This window comes from Muntiacus reevesi, chromosome 3, assembly GCF_963930625.1.
Source record: "Muntiacus reevesi chromosome 3, mMunRee1.1, whole genome shotgun sequence".
NCBI classification, from domain to species: domain Eukaryota; kingdom Metazoa; phylum Chordata; class Mammalia; order Artiodactyla; family Cervidae; genus Muntiacus; species Muntiacus reevesi.
The window spans coordinates 251,690,636-251,710,281 of record NC_089251.1 but is presented as its reverse complement, the minus strand read 5'-3'; the positions used below and the strand labels follow the sequence as shown (position 1 = coordinate 251,710,281).

Below are 19,646 nucleotides of genomic sequence, written 5' to 3'. Positions count from 1 at the left end.
TCCTATCAAAACAGAGAATGCTTTTATTAAAAATATTGATTCAACAAATATTTCATAAAGAGGGTCTAGTGTCCATCTTCTCAAGAATGCTATTAATACTAATCCCATTCAACTTAGATGCTTGGTGGGGCAAGGGGAGAATAGGCAGAGAAGAGACGCCTAGAAAACTACCTTTGCTCACTTAGCGTGGTTACTGTTTTCATTAGTTATTTTAACTCCTAAATGTGAAATACTAATATCTTTAAAGTGCCTGAAGCTGCTCAAGAAGGTGTTCCTGCAAAAAGAGTTCCTTCCAAAAAAAGAGAGCCTCCGTCAGTTAAAGGTACAAGTTCCCATGCCCTCAAATTCAAGAAGAAATAGCACTTGTAGTCTTGAAAATATTTTGCTGTTCCTATTGACCTTTGAAACACTAAATGTTAAAATACTGATTTCTTAAAGTGCCCAAGACTCCCCAAGAAATTGTCTCTGAAAAGAAAACATATGTGGTTCGTCATGAAAAGGCTGAAGTCCTTCCTGATGAAGGTATATGTTGCCGGAAGCTTAGATATTTGGGAAACTGTCTTTTCCTATATAAATGTGTTTCCTGTTTGCTTTGATTCTTGTGGCTTCTAAATGTGAAAATATTAATATCTTTGAAGTGCCTGAGGTGCCCATAGAAGTTGTCTGGGAAAAAGTCCATCCTCTGCAAAAGCCTGAAGTTTTATCTGTCAAAGGTACATCCTAGCAGCCCCTCAGGAGGGGATAGGGAGGGCTGTGGAAAAAACTGCCTTGCTAGCCTCTAAAGTGCTGTTGCTGTGTAAATGTGATTTTTGCCTGTGTTAATCCTTGTGACTCGAATGTAAATTTACTAATATCTTCAAAGTGCCTGAGGCTCCCAAAGAGGTTTTCCCTGAAAAGAAAGTGCCTGTGGCACCTCCTAAAAAGCCAGAAGCTCCACCAGTTACAGGTACTTGTCCTGGATCTTAGGCTTAAGAAGATAAAACTCATCTGCTCTTGAAAATATTTTGTTCTAGTGGTCCTATAACTCCTAAATATAAATTTACTAATCTCTTTTAAGTGCCTGAGGCTCCCAAGGAAGTTGTCCCTGAAAAGAAGCCACCAGTGACACCTCCTAAAAAGCCAGAAGTTCCACCTGCTAAAGGTATTTGTCATTGATCTTAAAAAGACATAGTGCTTCTGCTCTGGAAAATATTTGTTCCAGTGAACCGCATAGCTCCTAAATATAATTTTATTAATATCTTTTAAGTGCCTGAAGCTCCCAAGGAAGTTGTCCCTGAAAAGAAAGTGCCTGTGACGCCTCCTAAAAAGCCAGAAGTTCCACCTGTTACAGGTACTTGTCACAGACCTTAGGCTTAAAAGACATAACTCTTCTGTTCTTGAAAATAATTTATTCCAGTGCTCTCATAACTCCTAAATGTAATTTTACTAATATCTTTTAAGTGCCTGAGGCTCCCAAAGAAGTTGTCCCTGAAAAGAAAGTGCCTGTGACGCCTCCTAAAAAGCCAGAAGTCCCACCAGCCAAAGGTAGCCGCCTCCATGTCGCTGTGTTTGACACTGTCTGTCTGTCTTCACTCAGTCTAATCATGAAAATACTAATCTCTTTAAAGTACCCGAGGTGCCAAAGGCAGCCGTGCCAGAAAAGAAGGTGCCTGAAGTTATCCCTCCCAAACCGGAAAGTCCTCCTCCTGCAGGTAATGGCAATACTATACATACTGGGAAGAAAATAACTGCTCTTTTAGCTAGAAGAAATTATGTGTATATATCCCACTATGTAAAGGTACTAGAATTCTAAAGAAAAAAGAGGTTTGGTAGTTATCCAAAATATCTTGGTGTATGATTGCATGATATAGTCATTCATTAATTTCCACCTTTCTAAACACAAATTATGAATATTTTTTAAGTGCCTGAGGTGCCGCCAGAAGTCGTCCCTGAAAAGAAAGTGCCTGTGGCTCCTCCTAAAAAGCCAGAAGCTCCACCAGCCAAAGGTATTTATCCATCTATGTTGTTGGTCACCTGTTTTGGAGGCTGGGGAAAGGATGTTTAGAAGTGTCCGTCAGTTTTATAAATGTTATTTGCTTGGGCAAGTGTGTTGTCGATATTCCCATTTCATAGTTTCTAGCTAATAGATACTAATATCTTCAAAGTTCCTGAAGTTCCTAAAGAAGTTGTGCCTGAAAAGAGAGTAGCTGTGCCCAAAAAACCAGAAGTCCTACCTGCTAAAGGTATTTATTCCCACTGCTGTGTTAAGAATGTATATTGTCTTGTCTCTTCGTAATCGTTGTAAAATATCCCTTCAAAATTCCCAAATTCTTAAACTACTAATATCTTTCAAGTGCCTGAGGTGCCCCAAGAAGTTGTCCCAGAAAAGAAAGTCCCCAGGGCACCACCCAAAACACCGGAAGCCCCACCTGTCACAGGTACATGTTAGCTCTGACCTCATTCTTCAGAAAAAATGTCTGTTCAGTTTTTGAGAATGATTTTAGTCCATTGCTATTCATTAACCTAATCATAAAACTACTAATATCTTTCAAGTGCCTGAAGTTACCAAGGAAGTTGTCCCAGAAAAGAAAGTTCCCAAGGCACCACCCAAAAAACCGGAAGTCCCACCTGTCTCAGGTACATGTTGACCCAGATATCATTCTTCAGAAGAAATGTCTCTTCAGTTTTTGAGAATGATTTTAGTTCATTACTATTCATTAACCTAACCATAAAACTACTAATATCTTTCAAGTGCCTGAAGTTCCCCAAGAAGTTGTTCCAGAAAAGAAAGTCTCCAGGGCACCACCCAAAAAACCGGAAGCCCCACCTGTCACAGGTACATGTTGGCTCTGACCTCCTTCTTCAGAAGAAATGTGTCTTCAGTTTTTGAGGATGATTTTAGTCCATTGCTATTCATTAACCTAACCATAAAACTACTAATATCTTTCAAGTGCCTGAAGTTCCCCAAGAAGTTGTTCCAGAAAAGAAAGTTCCCAAGGTGCCACCCCAAAAACCAGAAATTCCACCTGTCACAGGTACATGTTGACCCAGACAACATTCTGCAGAAGAAATATCTGTTCAGTTTTTGAGAATGATTTTAGTCCATTGCTATTCATTAACCTAACCATAAGACTCCTAATATCTTTCAAGTGCCTGAAGTTCCCCAAGAAGTTGTCCCAGAAAAGAAAGTTCCCAAGTTACCATCCAAAAAACCGGAAGTCCCACCTGTCTCAGGTACATGTCAACCCAGACAACATTCTGCAGAAGAAATGTCTGTCCGGTTTTTGAGAATGATTTTAGTCCATTGCTATTCAATAACCTAACCATAAAACTACTAATATCTTTCAAGTACCTGAAGTTCCCCAAGATGTTGTTCCAGAAAAGAAAGTCCCCAGGGCACCACCCAAAACACCGGAAGCCCCACCTGTCACAGGTACATTTAGCTCTGACCTCATCCTTCAGAAGAAATGTGTCTTCAGTTTTTGAGGATGATTTTAGTCCATTGCTATTCATTAACCTAACCATAAAACTACTAATATCTTTCAAGTGCCTGAAGTTCCCCAAGAAGTTGTCCCAGAAAAGAAAGTCCCCAAAGCACCAGCCAAAAAACCGGAAGTTCCACCTGTCACAGGTACATGTTGACCCAGATATCATTCTTCAGAAAAAATGTCTCTTCAGTTTTTGAGAATGGTGTAAGCCCATTGCTATTCATTAACCTAACCATAAAACTACTAATATCTTTCAAGTGCCTGAAGTTACCAAGGAAGTTGTCCCAGAAAAGAAAGTTCCCAAGGCACCACCCAAAAAACCGGAAGTCCCACCTGTCTCAGGTACATGTTGACCCAGACAACATTCTGCAGAAGAAATGTCTCTTCAGTTTTTGAGGATGATTTTACCCCATTGCTCTTCATTAACCTAACCATAACTACTAATATCTTTCAAGTGCCTGAAGTTCCCCAAGAAGTTGTCCCAGAAAAGAAAGTCCCCAAAGCACCACCCAAAAAACCAGAAGTCTCGCCTGCCACAGGTACATGTTGGCTCTGAGTTCATTCTGAAGAAGAAATATCTCTTCAGTTCTTGAGAATAAGTCAAGTCCATTGTTCTTCATTAACCTAACCATAAAACTACTAATATCTTTCAAGTGCCTGAAATTACCCAAGAAGTTGTCCCAGAAAAGGAAGTTCTCAAGGCACCACCCAAAAAACCGGAAGTCCCACCTGTCTCAGGTACATGTCAACCCAGACAACATTCTGCAGAAGAAATGTCTCTTCAATTTTTAAGAATGATTTTAGTCCATTGCTCTTCACTAGCCTAACCATAAAACTACTAATATCTTTCAAGTACCTGAAGTTCCCCAAGAAGTTGTTCCAGAAAAGAAAGTTCCCAAGGCACCACCCAAAAAACCAGAAGTCCCACCTGTCACAGGTACATGTTGACCTAGACAACATTCTGCAGAAGAAATGTCTTCAGTTTTTGAGGATGATTTTAGTCCATTGCTCTTCATTAACCTAACCGTAAAACTACTAATATCTTTCAAGTGCCTGAAGTTCCCGAAGAAGTTGTTCCAGCAAAGAAAGTCCCCAAGGGACCAGCCAAAAAACCAGAAGTTCCACCTGTCACAGGTACTTGTTGGCTCTGAGCTCATTCTGCAGAAGAAATGTCTCTTCAGTTCTTGAGAATGATTCAAGTCCATTGCTCTTCATTAACCTAACCGTAAAACTACTAATATCTTTCAAGTGCCTGAAGTTCCCCAAGAAGTTGTTCCAGAAAAGAAAGTTCCCAAAGCACCACCCAAAAAACTGGAAATCCCACCAGTTTCAGGTATTTTTCACCCCAGTCCTTTTTCTATAGAAGAAATACCTCCTTAGCTCTTGGAAGTACTTTTTAATTCATTGATCTCTTTAACCTAAGCATAAAACTACTATCTTTTAAGTGCCTGAAGTTCCTCAAGAAATTGTCCCTGAAAAGAAAGCCCCAGTGGCACCTGCTAAAAAGCCAGAGGCCCCACCTATTACAGGTATCTGTCATTCACCTTAGATTTAAGAAGATAAAACTCTTCTGCTCTTGAAAATAGTTTGTTCTAGTGGTCACATAACAACTAAACGTAAATTTACTAATATCTTTTAAGTGCCTGAGGCTCCCAAGGAAGTCGTCCCTGAGAAGAAAGTACCTGTAACACCTCCTAAAAAGCCAGAAGTCCCACCTGCTAAAGGTATTTGTCACTGATCTTAGGTTTAAAAGACATAACTCCTCTGCTCTTGAAAATAATTTGTTCCAGTGATCTCATAACTCATAAATGTTACCTTACTAATATCTTTTAAGTGCCTGAGGTTCCCAAAGAAGTTGTCCCTGAAAAGGAAGTGCCTGTGATGCCTCCTAAAAAGCCAGAAGTCCCACCTGTTAAAGGTATTTGTCATGAAACTCAGGCTTTAAAGCACATATCTCTTCTGTTCTTGAAAATATTTGCTCCATTGGTCTCATACTACTAAATGTAATTTTACTAATATCTTTTAAGTGCCTGAGGTGCCAAAAGGAGTTGTCCCTGAAAAGAAAGTACCTGAGACACCTCCTAAAAAGCCAGAAGTCCCACCTGTTACAGGGACCTGTCACTTACCTTAGATTTCAGAAAATAAAACTCTTCTGCTCTCAAAAACATTTTGCTCTAGTGCTCCCACAACTTCTAAATGTAATTTTACTAATATCTTTTAAGTGCCTGAGGCTCCCAAGGAAGTCGTTCCTGAGAAGAAAATACCTGTGACACCTCCTAAAAAGCCAGAAGTCCCACCTGCTAAAGGTATCTGTCACTGATCTTAGGCTTAAAAGACATAACTCCTCTGCTCTTGAAAATAATTTGTTCCAATGATCTCATAACTCCTAAATGTAATTTTACTAATATCTTTTAAGTGCCTGAGGCTCCCAAAGAAGTTGTCCCTGAAAAGAAAGTGCCTGTGACGCCTCCTAAAAAGCCAGAAGTCCCACCAGCCAAAGGTAGCCGCCTCCATGTCGCTGTGTTTGACACTGTCTGTCTGTCTTCACTCAGTCTAATCATGAAAATACTAATCTCTTTAAAGTACCCGAGGTGCCAAAGGCAGCCGTGCCAGAAAAGAAGGTGCCTGAAGTTATTCCTCCCAAACCGGAAAGTCCTCCTCCTGCAGGTAATCATGAAACTCTCCAAACTAGTATTTTTAAAAAGAAAAACTCTCTTCTGAGTGCTGTAAAAATCATTTTACAAAATGTTTCATATGCTTAAGTCAGTTCTAGCATTCAAACAAGCTTGTGTCTTTAAAGTGCATGAGGAGCCTGAGGAAATAGCCCCAGAGGAGCCTCCAGTTGAAGTCGTAGAAGAGCCAGAGCCTGCTCCTGCTCCTCCTCCAAAAGGTACTGGCCAGCTGCTGTGTGGCCTTAGCCAATCTCTGCCCTTCTTGTCCCCCAGATTTAGGCGTTAGGACTTTTCTCGTTTTTCACTCTTCTTCACCGATTCTAAAACATAAATCATAATATCTTTAGTGACCGTCCCACCTAAGAAACCTGTCCCAGAAAAGAAACCACCTGCTGTTGTTGCCAAGAAACCTGAACCACCACCAGTGAAAGGTATTTCCCACTGCCACAGCTTCCTACAGAAAAATGTCTGTCTCTAAAATGCTATGTTCCACTGCTCAGCTTAATGATTTCCGTATGTCATTGAAATGATGAGCTAAATACTAATATCTTTTTAAGTGCCTGAGGTGCCCAAGGAAGTTGTTCCTGAAAAGAAAGTGCCTCCAGTGGTTCCCAAAAAACCGGAAGTCCCGCCTGCTAAAGGTACTTGTAACTGTGTACTGTCTAAGAGAGGTGGCTACAACCTCTAGTTCTTAAAAAGCATTTTGTTCTGTGTAAATGTGATGAATGTTTACAAGTGATTCTTCATAATGTTAAAATACTAATATCTTTAAAGTGCCTGAAGTTCCAAAAGAAGTCATTCCTGAAAAGAAAGTAGCTGTTCCCAAAAAGCCAGAAGTCCCACCAGCTAAAGGTACATGTCACTAACCAGTAGATAAGCACTCACTCTTGGGTTTCGAAAGTCACTTTCAATAGGAAAGCCTTTTGTTTGTCAAACGTCTTATATTAGCTACAAACCTACTATACTGAATGCTTAGAGTTTTAAATGTTTTTAAATAGCATCATTGATTGAAGGGAAAAAAAAGACTGGTACGTCTGTTTTAAGTATTGGAAGAGTTTTCTAACATGGTTTTGTTAATCTTAATAGGCTTTGTTTTCTTCCTACTATGCGGATCCAAGAACAGATAACTGGCCTCGTTGTGAATTTTGTTCTTGGATCTGTCCCTGGGTTATTGAACTAGATATGGTATAAATTTCATGTACTTCTCAACTACCCAGAAGTAAAACTAACTCCTATCTTTTAAGTGCCAGAGGTACCAAAGAAACCTGTCTTGGAGGAGAAACCAGCCATCCCTGTTCCTGAGAAAGCAGTCTCTCCTCCTCCAGAAGGTACATGTAATGCTATTTGTGAGCTTAACCACTCTTGACTGTTTCTAACGTAAGCCTTGTTCCTCTTCTAATTCGATATCTCTTGGTCATTTCCTGTCCTTCAATTATTTGTCTTACTTCGCTATTCTTAATAGGCTCCAACCTTAAATCTATTTGGGGTCCATAGTCAGCAACTACACTGGCCATCATAAGCCGTGTTACACAAAGCTTCTCTAATGTATACATAAAGTAGGACAGGCGAACTAATGACTATAAATGACATTAAACACTAAAGGGGCTTCTCAAGCATTCAAAGCAGTAGAAACAGAAATCAGTCAAGATGGATTTCATCTTAATGCAAGTGATGATATTAATAGAAACAAGGGGAGAAATCAAGATGACTATCTATTGTGTTTCGCATTTGTGCATTTTAGAATATTGTTCCACACATTCAATTAAAATTAACTATATCTTTAAAGTTTATGAAGAACCTGTGGAAATTGTTCCTGAAGAGGAAGAGCCAGTTCCTGTTGTAGAAGAGGAAGAGCCAGTTCCTGTTGTAGAAGAGGAAGAGCCAGTTCCTGTTGTAGAAGAGGCGGAACCGGAAGCCCCACCACCAGCAGGTACAAGACAAGATTCACTGAATGGAAGAATATACTATTTGACTTTTTATGCCTATCATTTATCTTGTTTAAGGCAAACATCTCAGTCTTCTATTTCCTTCTTTAACATTTGACCTTATTAGCAAGAACACAAGTCAGTTGCACACATAAAGCTTTTGTCCTACAGACACAGTGCGGCATAGCAAAGAAACAAGTGTGATCTTTTTCATTCATTCATAGCATTACTCTTTTCACTGTAATCATTTGACTCTAAAAGAAATTCTTATCTTTCAAGTGCCTGAAGAGCCCAAGAAGATTGTTCCAGAGAAGAAAGTTCCTGTCATCAAAAAACCAGAACCTCCACCTCCTAAAGGTACTTACAGTAAAATAAATATTTACTTCTTTTTTGTGTGTTGTCAGAAATTTGGCACCCTTTCCTTGTTTTATATTGTGCTATATTATGTGCTGTATTATGAACTGTCATCTGTATGTTACAGTTCTGAACAGACTTGTCAAATTAATCTGTACATACTGCATCTTGCAATTTTATATTACTAAATGTTACTAATATCTTTAAAGTACCTGCGATGGCAAAGAAAGTTGTCCCAGTGAAGAAAGTCCCAACTATTAAGAAGCCAGAAACACCAGAAATTAAAGGTATTCACATCATCATTGATACAATAGTTTTTTTTTAAGTATTCTGATATCTTCAAGTGAAATCCAATAAGTTGTCTTCAGTGTTAGGGACAAAAATGTCCTTATTTTGCTTTCATTAATTTTAATGCTGCTCTGTTAATTATAGGTTCTTTATTATTAACACTTTTTCCAATGTCTTTAAATATTCTTTCTAAAATAAAACTAATATCTTCAAAGTGTCTGAGCTGCCCAAGAGACTTGTTCCCGTAAAGAAGGAACCTGTGCCTGTTACCAAAAAACCAGAAATCCGGCGAGTAAAAGGTATCTACCATGAAGAAAGAAAGAATGTATTTCTCTGAATGCTGTCTAAGCATCTTAATAGTAGTTCTTATAACAAAAATATGAAGTATAAGTTTATGCAAGAACAGATTTTACAGAAAAAAAGAGAGAAATAATGAAGGCAAAGAGAAAATAAGACAGACAAACAGGAGAAACCTTGCTTATCCTGAAAGATAAGGGTAGATGTAATGATGCCAGTCATATTTTGGAGTTCTTTGAATGCTAATATAGGCATGTACTTTAGTCTGTGGGCGATAGGAAGCTTCAGTGGTATATAAATTAACAGGAGTTGAGCTTCAGATAACTGGCAGCAGGTCAAATTCTTAGAAGAGGATAATATTAGGAAAGAAGCATTACAGTTTTTAAGGTCTTCAAAAATTGAGTAAGATCAGTGGTGACAGAAATGGAAAGGATTGGATTTAAGAGAAGTGGAGATTGAGTAGGTGTCTATTCTCAAAGTAATGAGGGAACTAGATGAGCCCAAAATGATTGTAAGAGTTGAAGCTAGGCCATGAGAATGGTTCACTGAATCCCCAAACTAATATTAGAAAGAAGGCAGTGACTATATCTTTTACATTTCAAGTATGGAAGTTGGGAATATGCATCTGGAACTTAGGAAAGAGATGGGGCCAGAGATGTAGATCCACAAGTCATTACCATGGAAATAAGAGTTGAGAGTGCCAAGTGATTGCTTAAAAAAATGTAGATTCAATTTTTAAAATCATCAAAGTTAGACCAGTGGAAAACATCTATATTTAAAGGTACACAGAGGATGAGAAATAAATGAAGAAGGCTGCAAGGACTCATTTATTAAATTAGGATGTCCAAAAGGGTGCCTTGCCTGTAAAGCCATGTCCCCCACAGAGTCTTATAAGATGAAGTACCGTACCCACGTATTCTTTGCCTGCTCTTCGCAGTATCTTGTACATCTTCTAAATTCTTAATAGTAAACAAAATCAATATCTTTAAAGTGCCTGAAGTTCCCAAGGAAATCATCACAGAAGAGAAAGTGTCAGTTCCTATCCCTGAAGAACCAGAAGCTCCACCTGTCCAAGGTACATGGCTATGCACTAAATCTTGGAAAGATGATAGTCGTCTCATCATCTTGCTTTGGTTATAGATGGATCTTTTGTGTTTATCTGTTGTCTGTCTTACGTATTAAAGTTATTGGTATTTTGAAATCTTCTGAAGACTATGTTATAGTGTGTAACTAAGTTGATATGTTGAAACAGCAGTTGCAGTATTCTACTCTGAATTCAGTCTAAAATAAAATACTATGTTTTTTAAGTTGAAGAGTCATCTGAAGAAATAATATATGAAGAAAGAGCAACCATAACCATTGGTAGAAAAGTGACTCCCCCTGTTGAAGGTATATATAAATGTATAAATATAAAATTTTTAATTTCTTAAAAACTCCTATTAGAAATACAAAAGTATTTATAGGCTAACATTCCTTCTTGAAATTATATGTAAAAGCATTCTAGCACGTTTGACTTCTTTGTTTTTCAAATCATTATACTTGTTTTGAAGTATAATCTTTTGATTATTCTTTATTGTAATTATAAATTCCAAAAGATACAATTTACTGAGGCAAAACTGGAATCGTTGCATTAGATCTTCAAATGATAACCCAACATCAGATTTTAAAAATCATTTCATTTGCCATCAAGATACATCAAATAGTAGAAATCTTGAATATAAGAAAATAGAAATATTAACCTCTTTTTCTATGTAAGTGAATAGATATATTTTTGTTTTTGTGACTATCATCTTTGCATCTGTGAAATTTGTATGAGTCTTGTGAAGAACTTTACATTACAACCTCTTATCCTTTGTCAACATTCTTTAAAGAACGTGAAATTGAAAAGTATGTTAAGCCTGAAGAACCTGAAGAACCTGAACCACAGCCAGAAGAAACACCAGTACAAGGTATTCAGCTAATTGGACTTAAATCTTCATCACCATATTCTTCCTCTTGATATATATGTATATGTTTTACGTTCGCTGTGTACAGTATGTCCTTCTTCACCTGTATGTAAGGTATTCTGTTTTAAATGTGCATCTCAGTCGCCTGTATTCATGTCATTTGTACTGTTTATTTCATGTCAGTGTGGCTTATCTGGATGCTTCCTTTGTCATTTTCTTGTGCCGTACTTGTTATCTATGTACAGTGTTCATATTCTCATGTTTTATGTTGAACTTTTTTATGTTTTATGTTGCATACCAATATTGTGTATCCAAAAAAGAGCAAACTTCTTACTTAAATATACTTCTTACATAAATATCCTTATGTTTCTCCTGAATGTACTGTAAGCCCACATATCAATCGTTGTATTCATATACTAATACTCCTGAAATCCTCTTTTAAGAACCTGAACCTGAAAAGAAGGTTATTGAGAAACCAAAACTCAAACCAAGGCCCCCAGCTCCGCCTCCTGCTCCACCTAAAGAAGATGTAAAGGAGAAAATATTCCAGCTTAAAGGTATAAAATGATACTTCCAAAATTTTATTAACCTGCTCCAGACTTCCATCCAAACATCTGAAATGGTGCTTGCAAGAAATGGATTTTTAAAATGTGTACTTTTGGACATGATCATGCTGGGGAATTCCATGGAGACGTGTTTTATGCTGCCCTGGGTGCCTCGTCAGGCCATGCTTGCTACCCAAAGTGTCAGAAAGTGTGCCATAGCACACTTCATCCTGACCATCTGGATGCAGGGGCTGTCCCGACTAACTTTCTCGTGCAGAGTGGGGTGAAAGGGTTTTCTGATTTCAAAGTGTGGTTGCTGTGCATATCTTTGGGATCTTGTGCATGTGAAATGTAGAAGAAGACTTAGCTGGATGTTTTTAATATTGCAGTAACGAACTTATACAAAAGCCAAAACTTTGTCCTTAAACAATGACCTATGCTTTAAAATATACTATAGGCATTATATTTATGGGCTCCAATAGCTGATGTATTCATATACCATGAAAGGAAAGTATATGAACAACTTATCACTGCTTCCCCACTTTTTTTTTTTTAACAACTTGATAAAAACCCAACTGTGTTCTGTGGTTGTTCCCCTTGTTAAACTTCCTTTCATTCTCTTTGCATTTAGATTTTTCTTTGAATTCAGTATTCTTGGGCTTCCCTTGTGGCTTAGCTGGTAAAGAATCTGTCTGCAATGCGGGAGACCTGGGTTCGATCCCTGGGTTGGGAAGATCCCCTGGAGAAGGGAAAGGCTACCCACTCCAGTATTCTGGACTAGAGAATGCCATGGACTATAGTCCATGGGGTTGCAAAGTGTTGGACATGACTGAATGACTTTCATTTTCACTTTTACTTTGAATTGATTCAATATTATTTAATTCTTAAAATAACATCTTTAAAAGCTGAAAAACTAGCAACATTGTATTATTCTTTTTATTTTAACAAAATGTTGTCTTATTTGTGGTGTCATGAGATTTCCCAATCTAAAATAATCTAGATACAATCTTAGGTGAGCACTTTTCCCTTACCTACACATGTAACCAAAATCAGTTTTCCATAGGAAGACTTGTTTCTTGCCTCTCTACAACCCTCCTGGCCTGTAGGGAAAGTCTTTGGCATTTTAAATCAGACATAGAAAAAGCAAGCACTTCTTAAAAGGTTACCCCTCTGTTGATTGACATTTTATAAAGACACACACTTAAATATGTTTCCCTTCTTGTAAAATCTATATGCAAAGGAAGATTTCTTACCCCTGCAAAGAGCAAAACTTATCTTTCTTCTCAGTCAGACTTTAACTTACTACTCAACTTTGGAGTAAAACTTGAATCTGTTTTCATGGTTTGAATGCTTCTTGTTTGTTCTTCAGTGGCTGTTCTTGGCTGTTATTAATGCTTTTGGGTATGGACAATAAAACAGGTATTTAATAATTTGCTTCAGATCAGTCTAAATAAACAAATAATAAAAGTAAGATCATCTTGTTTAAAGCTGTTTCAAAGAAGAAAGTTCCTGAGAAACCTGTGGTTCCAGAAAAAGTGGAGCTTACACCTCTGAAAGGTATTTCAACAGTCTAGAAAATGCTCATATTCAGTATCCCTTTATCTATCTCCTTGCTCTTCCTGGTTTCTACAATGTTCTACTTTTTCTTCTTCTTTCCTTTTTTTAAAGAAAAATAATAATCAGAGTAGTCTCACTGATTTCTTGTGTTTTGTAGCTTTTATAGTCCTGATTCATGAGTGTTGCTTTCATTGTCTCTCATCAATTTCATGCATTCATGGATAAATGTTGTTTTCTTTGTCTCATCTACATATGTCTTTTTGCACTTTCCTAAACTAAAAAATAGCAAATTTTACTGGTTAGCTGACATTAATATCAGGACACATCTTAGATTAAAATGCTGAGAGCTAGCAATAGAAAGCTTTGAGATTTCACTTGAACAACACTATTTTAGCCAGTGTTATAAGCACCAAAAAATAAGTCCTGTTTTCCTTCTATACTATTAATATGATTCATAGAGATTTCCTTGTGGCTTTCCTATCACTCTCTTCTCAGGGACTCCAAAACATTCTTTTGGGTGTACAGATCTCATGTTGTAGGGAAGTTTCATTATCACTGCAGGTCATTTTTTCAAAATGTTATTTCTCTTTAAACAGTATTTTTCCCTATCTAAGCTTGGACCAAAAAGAAAAATAAATGAATCATAAAGGTTTATAAAACATCTATTGAAAATAAAATTGTTAATTTTTCCAGTGAGCATAGTAGGGAACAGTGTTCTATTTAAGTAACTAACACATCCAGACTCATAAGTTGAATCTATTCCTGATTCACTCTGGGATTTTGGAAAAATCACCCATCTGAATATATATTTCCTCAGTTATAAAACAGATTACAAATTAGTGTTGCTGTGGATGTTAACTGTGGATGCAGATGATGTAATAATCCTCTACAAAGCCACTCAAACATTAAATGACATGTAATGACATATTAATATATAATGACTTTAAAAATACCTACAGTGGTGTGTTCTACACCTGAGTCTCATATATAAGATCTTAAACATGAAATAATAATATGGAAAAACAGATGCAAAGATACACTTTCACTATATTCATTAGATAAGTAAAGGATATTACTGATGGAAATTAAATGCATAGGCATCTCTCCAGCTTGATCAATGAAAATCATTTACATTACAAGTATTGGTAACTCTAAAATAATTATCATGGATAAAAGCATTTAATATTTGTGAAGTGTTACATAAAATACTTGACAGAAAAAATATTTTAAATGAAATATTTACTTATTTGCTCTGTATGTTTAAAATTTCAAGTAAGAGTTAAGCACGTTTATCTTTGTCACATAAAACAAAAGTTTTTTAATAAATTACAAATGTCTTATTTAAAACACCAAATGTGAAGTTTTATAGAAATATCTAAAAATTCAGATTAAGTGTTTCTCCTTTCCCCAAATCAAGTTCATAATCCATATTACTTGGCTTTCTTCTCTCATTAGTGGAGAAGATTTGAATAATGTCACTCGCGCCTGCGAGTGACATTATTGGTCAGGGGGATATCAGTGTAGTTTTGGACAATCTACAATTGCATATTGGGGCAAAGATGATGTCCAGAACCTTGTATTGAATGAAAAATCCATAAAGTCAATATAGAATAGCATCTTCTACACCCTTTTAAGGTGAATGAATATATTTGCCTGAAGTTAATGCAATTGAATTTCATCCCAAGGTGATATAGATCTATGCAGAGCAAAACAACTTGAAGTGTGTTCTTGCTTTTAAATTCTGTGATATTTATATGCAACAAGAATTATTACTTAGGCATCATGGTTAACTAGTTTTGAAAGAGACAGTTTCTTGTTGAAATTTACTTTTTATATGAATTCACTTCAAAATTTAAAATCATATTCTTTTAAGTGGCTGGAGGTGAAAAGAAAGTTCGCAAATTACTTCCTGAACCTAAACCTCAACCAAAGGAAGAAGTTGTTCTCAAAAGCGGTATAGTATTTTTCAAACATTGTATCAGCTTCAAATAACAAAAAAGAACTTGAAAGCTTACAAAATATTTCTGTTCCTTGGTTTTCTCTTAATTAGATTCCTAATTTATCAAAATTAATTTCTAATTGCATTGAAAATTAAATATGATCACTTCCATATCTTTTTTAAAAGACAGAAATTTTGTGAGCATTCAGAGTATCTTGAAATTTACATTAATAGACATGACTAAATTGATAATATTCTAAACTAATAACAATGACTATAACTGCCATTTTCATAATCAAATTATGTATTAAAATACACAAAGCCTATTAAATACTCTAAATTACACCAAATGATTTAAGCCTAAACTCAAAATTCAGTTTTAAAGTGTGACACAGGATTACCACAACTAATAGATAACATTTTCTAAAACCTGAACATTTCTTTCTACTAATAAAATATTAAAGAATTAGAAACAAGATATTTGAATGAAGAATCAAATTCTGACATTTCCTCCATATAGAATTACTTATTTCTTGGCTACATTTCTTTGGCCATCTCCACTTTTGTTAACTTTGTACTTATTTAAATTCTTCTTTTCTCATTAAATTATAACATTGAATTATTAGAATTTTTGCCCTTCAGATTATTCATTTTGTGTTTGGATATTTCTGCCATGGATTTGTCTCTGAACAGACTATCTATATAAAGTGACTGAGTGCTATTTTAATTACCTTAACAACACTTGATCTTTTTTTTTAAAGCATTTTTAGGGTAAAAGCCAGTTTCCTGATGCACTTGATTGCATGCTTTTCACTTTGCTTGCTTTGTACATTATTTGCATTCATTAAGCTTATTCAACATCTTCATTCGTTTGTCTTGGTTTACATATAAACCTTTTTGTCTTTTAAGTTCTAAGAAAGAGACCTGAAGAAGAAGAACCTAAAGTAGAACCTAAAAAAGTAGAAAAAATTAAAAAACCTGCAGGTAGGAATCCCAGTAAAAATTTGTGAAAATATCTTTTAACAAAATTGAGATTTAACAAAAGGTTTATCTTGTAAACATAAATGGAGTTGAATATAAATGTAGCTTCATATTTCATCTGTCTATGTTTTCCATTGTCTTTCTGCTTAAACATTTTTATAGTATTAATAGTTCTCAAATCCATTCATGCATTTCCATGCACTTCATCATCATTATTGTTATTATTATTTGTGAAGTAATCAAGTTGGCTGCAAAATAACTTCATGGGAAGGTGTCAGAAATGTTTAATAAAATTTGGGGCTTTTAGTGGGCTGATTTTTATCTATTCTCAAAGAGTGTATTTGCTATAGCTCACTAATGGGGTTGGGAGGCAAGTAGGTGAAATAAGAGAAAGAAAAATAAATTGAAGCAGAGTCAAGAAAACAGAAATTAACTGATAGAATATAAGGGTTCTCTTTCTAAAGTCAACAATAGAGCTTTAGAAAATAGTTTGATCTAATTATTTCAGATTAGCTGATTTCTAAGGATTCACATCCTAAAATAACACTAGAAAATCATCTTATTATCTTAAAGTGCCAGAACCACCTCCAAAAGCTGTGGAAGAGGTTGAAGCACCTCCAGCAGTTACCAAAAAGGAAAGGAAAATTCCAGAACCAACAAAAGGTACAGACTTCCAATTGTCTCTAAAAATACAAATATGAATCAATTAAAATATCATTACACTGGCATTAAGATTTGAACACATGACTTCTCCTCATCTCCTTCAGCTTAATTTTCTTTACAATTCACTCTCACGTGCACTTGCCTCATGCCCACCCATTTGTTTAGTAAATTACCAAGTTTTAAAAACTAAGAAAATTGTATTTATGGGCAGTGAGATGAATAATAATATTAGAATCAGTAAAACTGACTTGCTGTATTTTCTAAGTACTTTGTTTAAGTGAAAGAATAAACTTGGATCAAGTATTTGACTTGGTAACTGTTTGTGTATAAATTCTAGTAAATTCCGAGATACGTGAAACCTGTCCAATTTTGGTTTGACTTTGTGAAAAACTTCAAAAACACTGTGATAACCTGCTTATTACTGTGAATTGTTTTAGTGCCTGAAATTAAGCCAGCAATACCTCTCCCTCCCCCTGAACCAAAGCCAAAGCCTGAACCAGGTAAGCAAGCTTATCCTCAATATCAACAGCATATACCTTCATGTTTCACACAAGCAATGTATAGTTAATAAAAAAAAAAGGAGTAAAAGTGTGCATGCATCAAATGATTTCTAATGTCCCAGTGTCTTAGATTATACTGTTGTATTTTATTTAATATAATTTCACATATTTTCAAATATATTATTATATTGTATGTAGATTTTATTATAGTTAGAATATATTGTTCTTTGAAAAACAATTTATTAGATTTTAAAATTCATCAGGGAAGGCAAATAGGCCAGTGGGTTTCAGGAAGTGACAAAGGATACATTAATTCCCTGAATATCTTTTTGCAGAAGTGAAAATCATCAAACCACCTCCCGTGGAGCCTCCACCAGCTCCCATCGCAGCCCCAGTGACGGTACCAGTAGTTGGAAAGAAAGCAGGTGATTATTCTGTTTTCTTTTTGTTTGTTTGTCTTGGTGGCTTAAAGAAAACTTCATTAAAAAATCAAGCTTTCTTTTTGTTGAAACAGTGTCATTTCAATTGTGGGAGCTTATAAATTCATGATTAAATTTTCTTTATCTGCTACCCTGTACCAACCTACTTTCTCATCCATGGGTGCATATTGTGTTTTGATTGAAATGTGTATTTCTGCAAAGCATCATTTATTTATATACTTTTGAGATTAACTAATGAATATGTTCAAATATAGACACTCTCTAAGGACATACATTATAGGAATCCCATGGAGATTCAAATTTCCCATGTGCCCTGTAAAAATCATTTCTCACTTTTTAAAAAGACTGCATTTGGGGATAAAGAAAAAGTTCTGGAAATGGATAGTGTTGATGGTTGCATAATATTGTGAAGTATTTAATGCAACTAAATTTTACACCTAAAAATGGTTAAACTGGTCAGTTTTATGTTAGGTATATTTTACCACAATGAAAAAAAAAAAAAAGGACTGCATATTTCTGCCTTTAAATCTATAGAAGAATTTAGATCAATAATAATTTTCTTAAATGTACTAACTCAGTGTTATAGTTATCTTAGGTACAAACTTTAAATGGGTATTAATTGAACTATTAATCACTTAGGTGATAATCTCAAAACCAAAATGATTTGACATGTATAGATCATTGATAAACACATGTCCTAACTATTTGATCTTTGGCTACTTCCTTCATTTCTTTAAATTTTAATTTCCTAATCTATAAAATCAGAATATTTAATAACTCAACCTATTAAAACTATTATGAGGACTGACTATATGCAAAACTTTTAGCACAGTGCTTGGTACATAGCAAGAAATATTTGGATTTTTATTATGTTTAATAACAGACAATATACTGTGTTCTTTCATCTATGGTTTAATTTTAATGTTAGATAACATATGTTGTCACTGATATGGTTTGGGCATTATTCTTTTAACCTTTATAATTGTTATGTGATACTTTTATTAGTTCAGAAAAAGACAAGAACTACCATTGAGATAATTAAGTATGTGTAAAAGTACAGCTTTTCTCATATCTCCAGAGTCTGACACTAAAGAACTGGTTCTACAATTTATGCTGGCCCATATTAATTGAATTAAACTCTTAAGTGTGGGAACTGTCTTGGTTTTGTCTTATCATTGTCTAATTAAGGGAAGTCTTCAAAGAATTTGTACATTTGTAGTACACAGATCCTTTCTTTTTCTGTAGTCTTCCCTGGGTTTATTTGCCCAGCTTAATAAAGAAAGGCTTTTGGTAACTTCTGGCTTATTTCCCTTTTGCCTACATTGATTCCTTGTTGACAAAAAAAGGTATTTCCTTGATTCACAAAACCAGCACACACATTAACATACAAAATGTTTTACACAGCTAGGTAAAACTCTTCCGCACAAGGTAAGAGTAAGCCTTCTGGAAATGGGAGAATTACTTGCTGAAGGGAATTTTTTAATCCTAGAAACATTGGCAATTTAGCTTGGTCACAACATTCAGAATATGCCTTGCTGGAAATATCCAGATATTCTCAGTAGAAGTCACATAAATAAATCCAATTTTTCTTCATGCATTCTTATTTAGAATAAAGAGCATGATTCAGCCCACATGGTTTACTACCAAGCATGAAATAAGTCTGAAAATTGTTTAAATGCTAGGTTTTATTTTTATTTCAGAAGCCAAAGCACCGAAAGAGGAGGCTGCCAAGCCAAAAGGTCCCATCAAAGGTAAGATTCATTTCCCTGTACCTGAGTTGTAAAACCTTTCACTCTTTGGAAACTTTACATTCAAGGGCAGTTTTCTGTTCAAGGGGGAAGATTTCAAAATTTATATCCATCTTTATGATTTCTAATTGATTCTGCAAAAACTAGTATGTCTTTTGATATCATGATGAATACACCTCTAATATTACTCAAGTGGATAATACATATGTAACATATACACTTTAGGATAATGAACCCTACAAGTTCCAAGTTTCATTCTTCATATACATGACATTTATATATGATAGACAAAATAATGAGACATTAATCTGGACATTATACATT

The 19,646-nt window shown here is 35.4% G+C and overlaps 1 protein-coding gene across 21 annotated transcripts in view; it reads left to right on the top strand.

Annotated features, from left to right (window-relative positions):
- TTN (titin) overlaps positions 1–19,646 on the top strand; it is a 273,917-nt gene that overhangs the window by 142,655 nt on the left and 111,616 nt on the right. For 2 of the 21 annotated variants that reach the window (XM_065931846.1, XM_065931844.1), the window contains 26 exons: positions 1,902–1,985; positions 5,108–5,191; positions 5,302–5,385; positions 5,690–5,773; positions 5,884–5,967; positions 6,051–6,134; positions 6,268–6,357; positions 6,487–6,570; positions 6,697–6,780; positions 6,914–6,991; positions 7,384–7,467; positions 7,926–8,069; positions 8,344–8,421; positions 8,628–8,705; positions 8,922–9,005; positions 9,995–10,078; positions 10,312–10,392; positions 10,875–10,952; positions 11,393–11,506; positions 12,983–13,051; positions 14,925–15,005; positions 15,900–15,974; positions 16,545–16,634; positions 17,072–17,134; positions 17,470–17,559; positions 19,275–19,325. In XM_065931846.1, the coding sequence (XP_065787918.1) occupies positions 1,902–1,985; positions 5,108–5,191; positions 5,302–5,385; positions 5,690–5,773; positions 5,884–5,967; positions 6,051–6,134; positions 6,268–6,357; positions 6,487–6,570; positions 6,697–6,780; positions 6,914–6,991; positions 7,384–7,467; positions 7,926–8,069; positions 8,344–8,421; positions 8,628–8,705; positions 8,922–9,005; positions 9,995–10,078; positions 10,312–10,392; positions 10,875–10,952; positions 11,393–11,506; positions 12,983–13,051; positions 14,925–15,005; positions 15,900–15,974; positions 16,545–16,634; positions 17,072–17,134; positions 17,470–17,559; positions 19,275–19,325 (2,184 nt within the window). Of the gene's footprint in view, positions 1–247; positions 323–438; positions 523–638; positions 714–862; positions 947–1,057; positions 1,142–1,246; positions 1,331–1,440; positions 1,525–1,607; positions 1,692–1,901; positions 1,986–2,144; positions 2,223–2,333; positions 2,418–2,532; positions 2,617–2,731; positions 2,816–2,930; positions 3,015–3,129; positions 3,214–3,328; positions 3,413–3,526; positions 3,611–3,725; positions 3,810–3,922; positions 4,007–4,121; positions 4,206–4,320; positions 4,405–4,517; positions 4,602–4,716; positions 4,801–4,912; positions 4,997–5,107; positions 5,192–5,301; positions 5,386–5,689; positions 5,774–5,883; positions 5,968–6,050; positions 6,135–6,267; positions 6,358–6,486; positions 6,571–6,696; positions 6,781–6,913; positions 6,992–7,383; positions 7,468–7,925; positions 8,070–8,343; positions 8,422–8,627; positions 8,706–8,921; positions 9,006–9,994; positions 10,079–10,311; positions 10,393–10,874; positions 10,953–11,392; positions 11,507–12,982; positions 13,052–14,924; positions 15,006–15,899; positions 15,975–16,544; positions 16,635–17,071; positions 17,135–17,469; positions 17,560–19,274; positions 19,326–19,646 lie in introns of all 21 variants that reach the window. The other 19 variants (XM_065931850.1, XM_065931849.1, XM_065931830.1 and 16 more) reach the window with 18 other exon arrangements.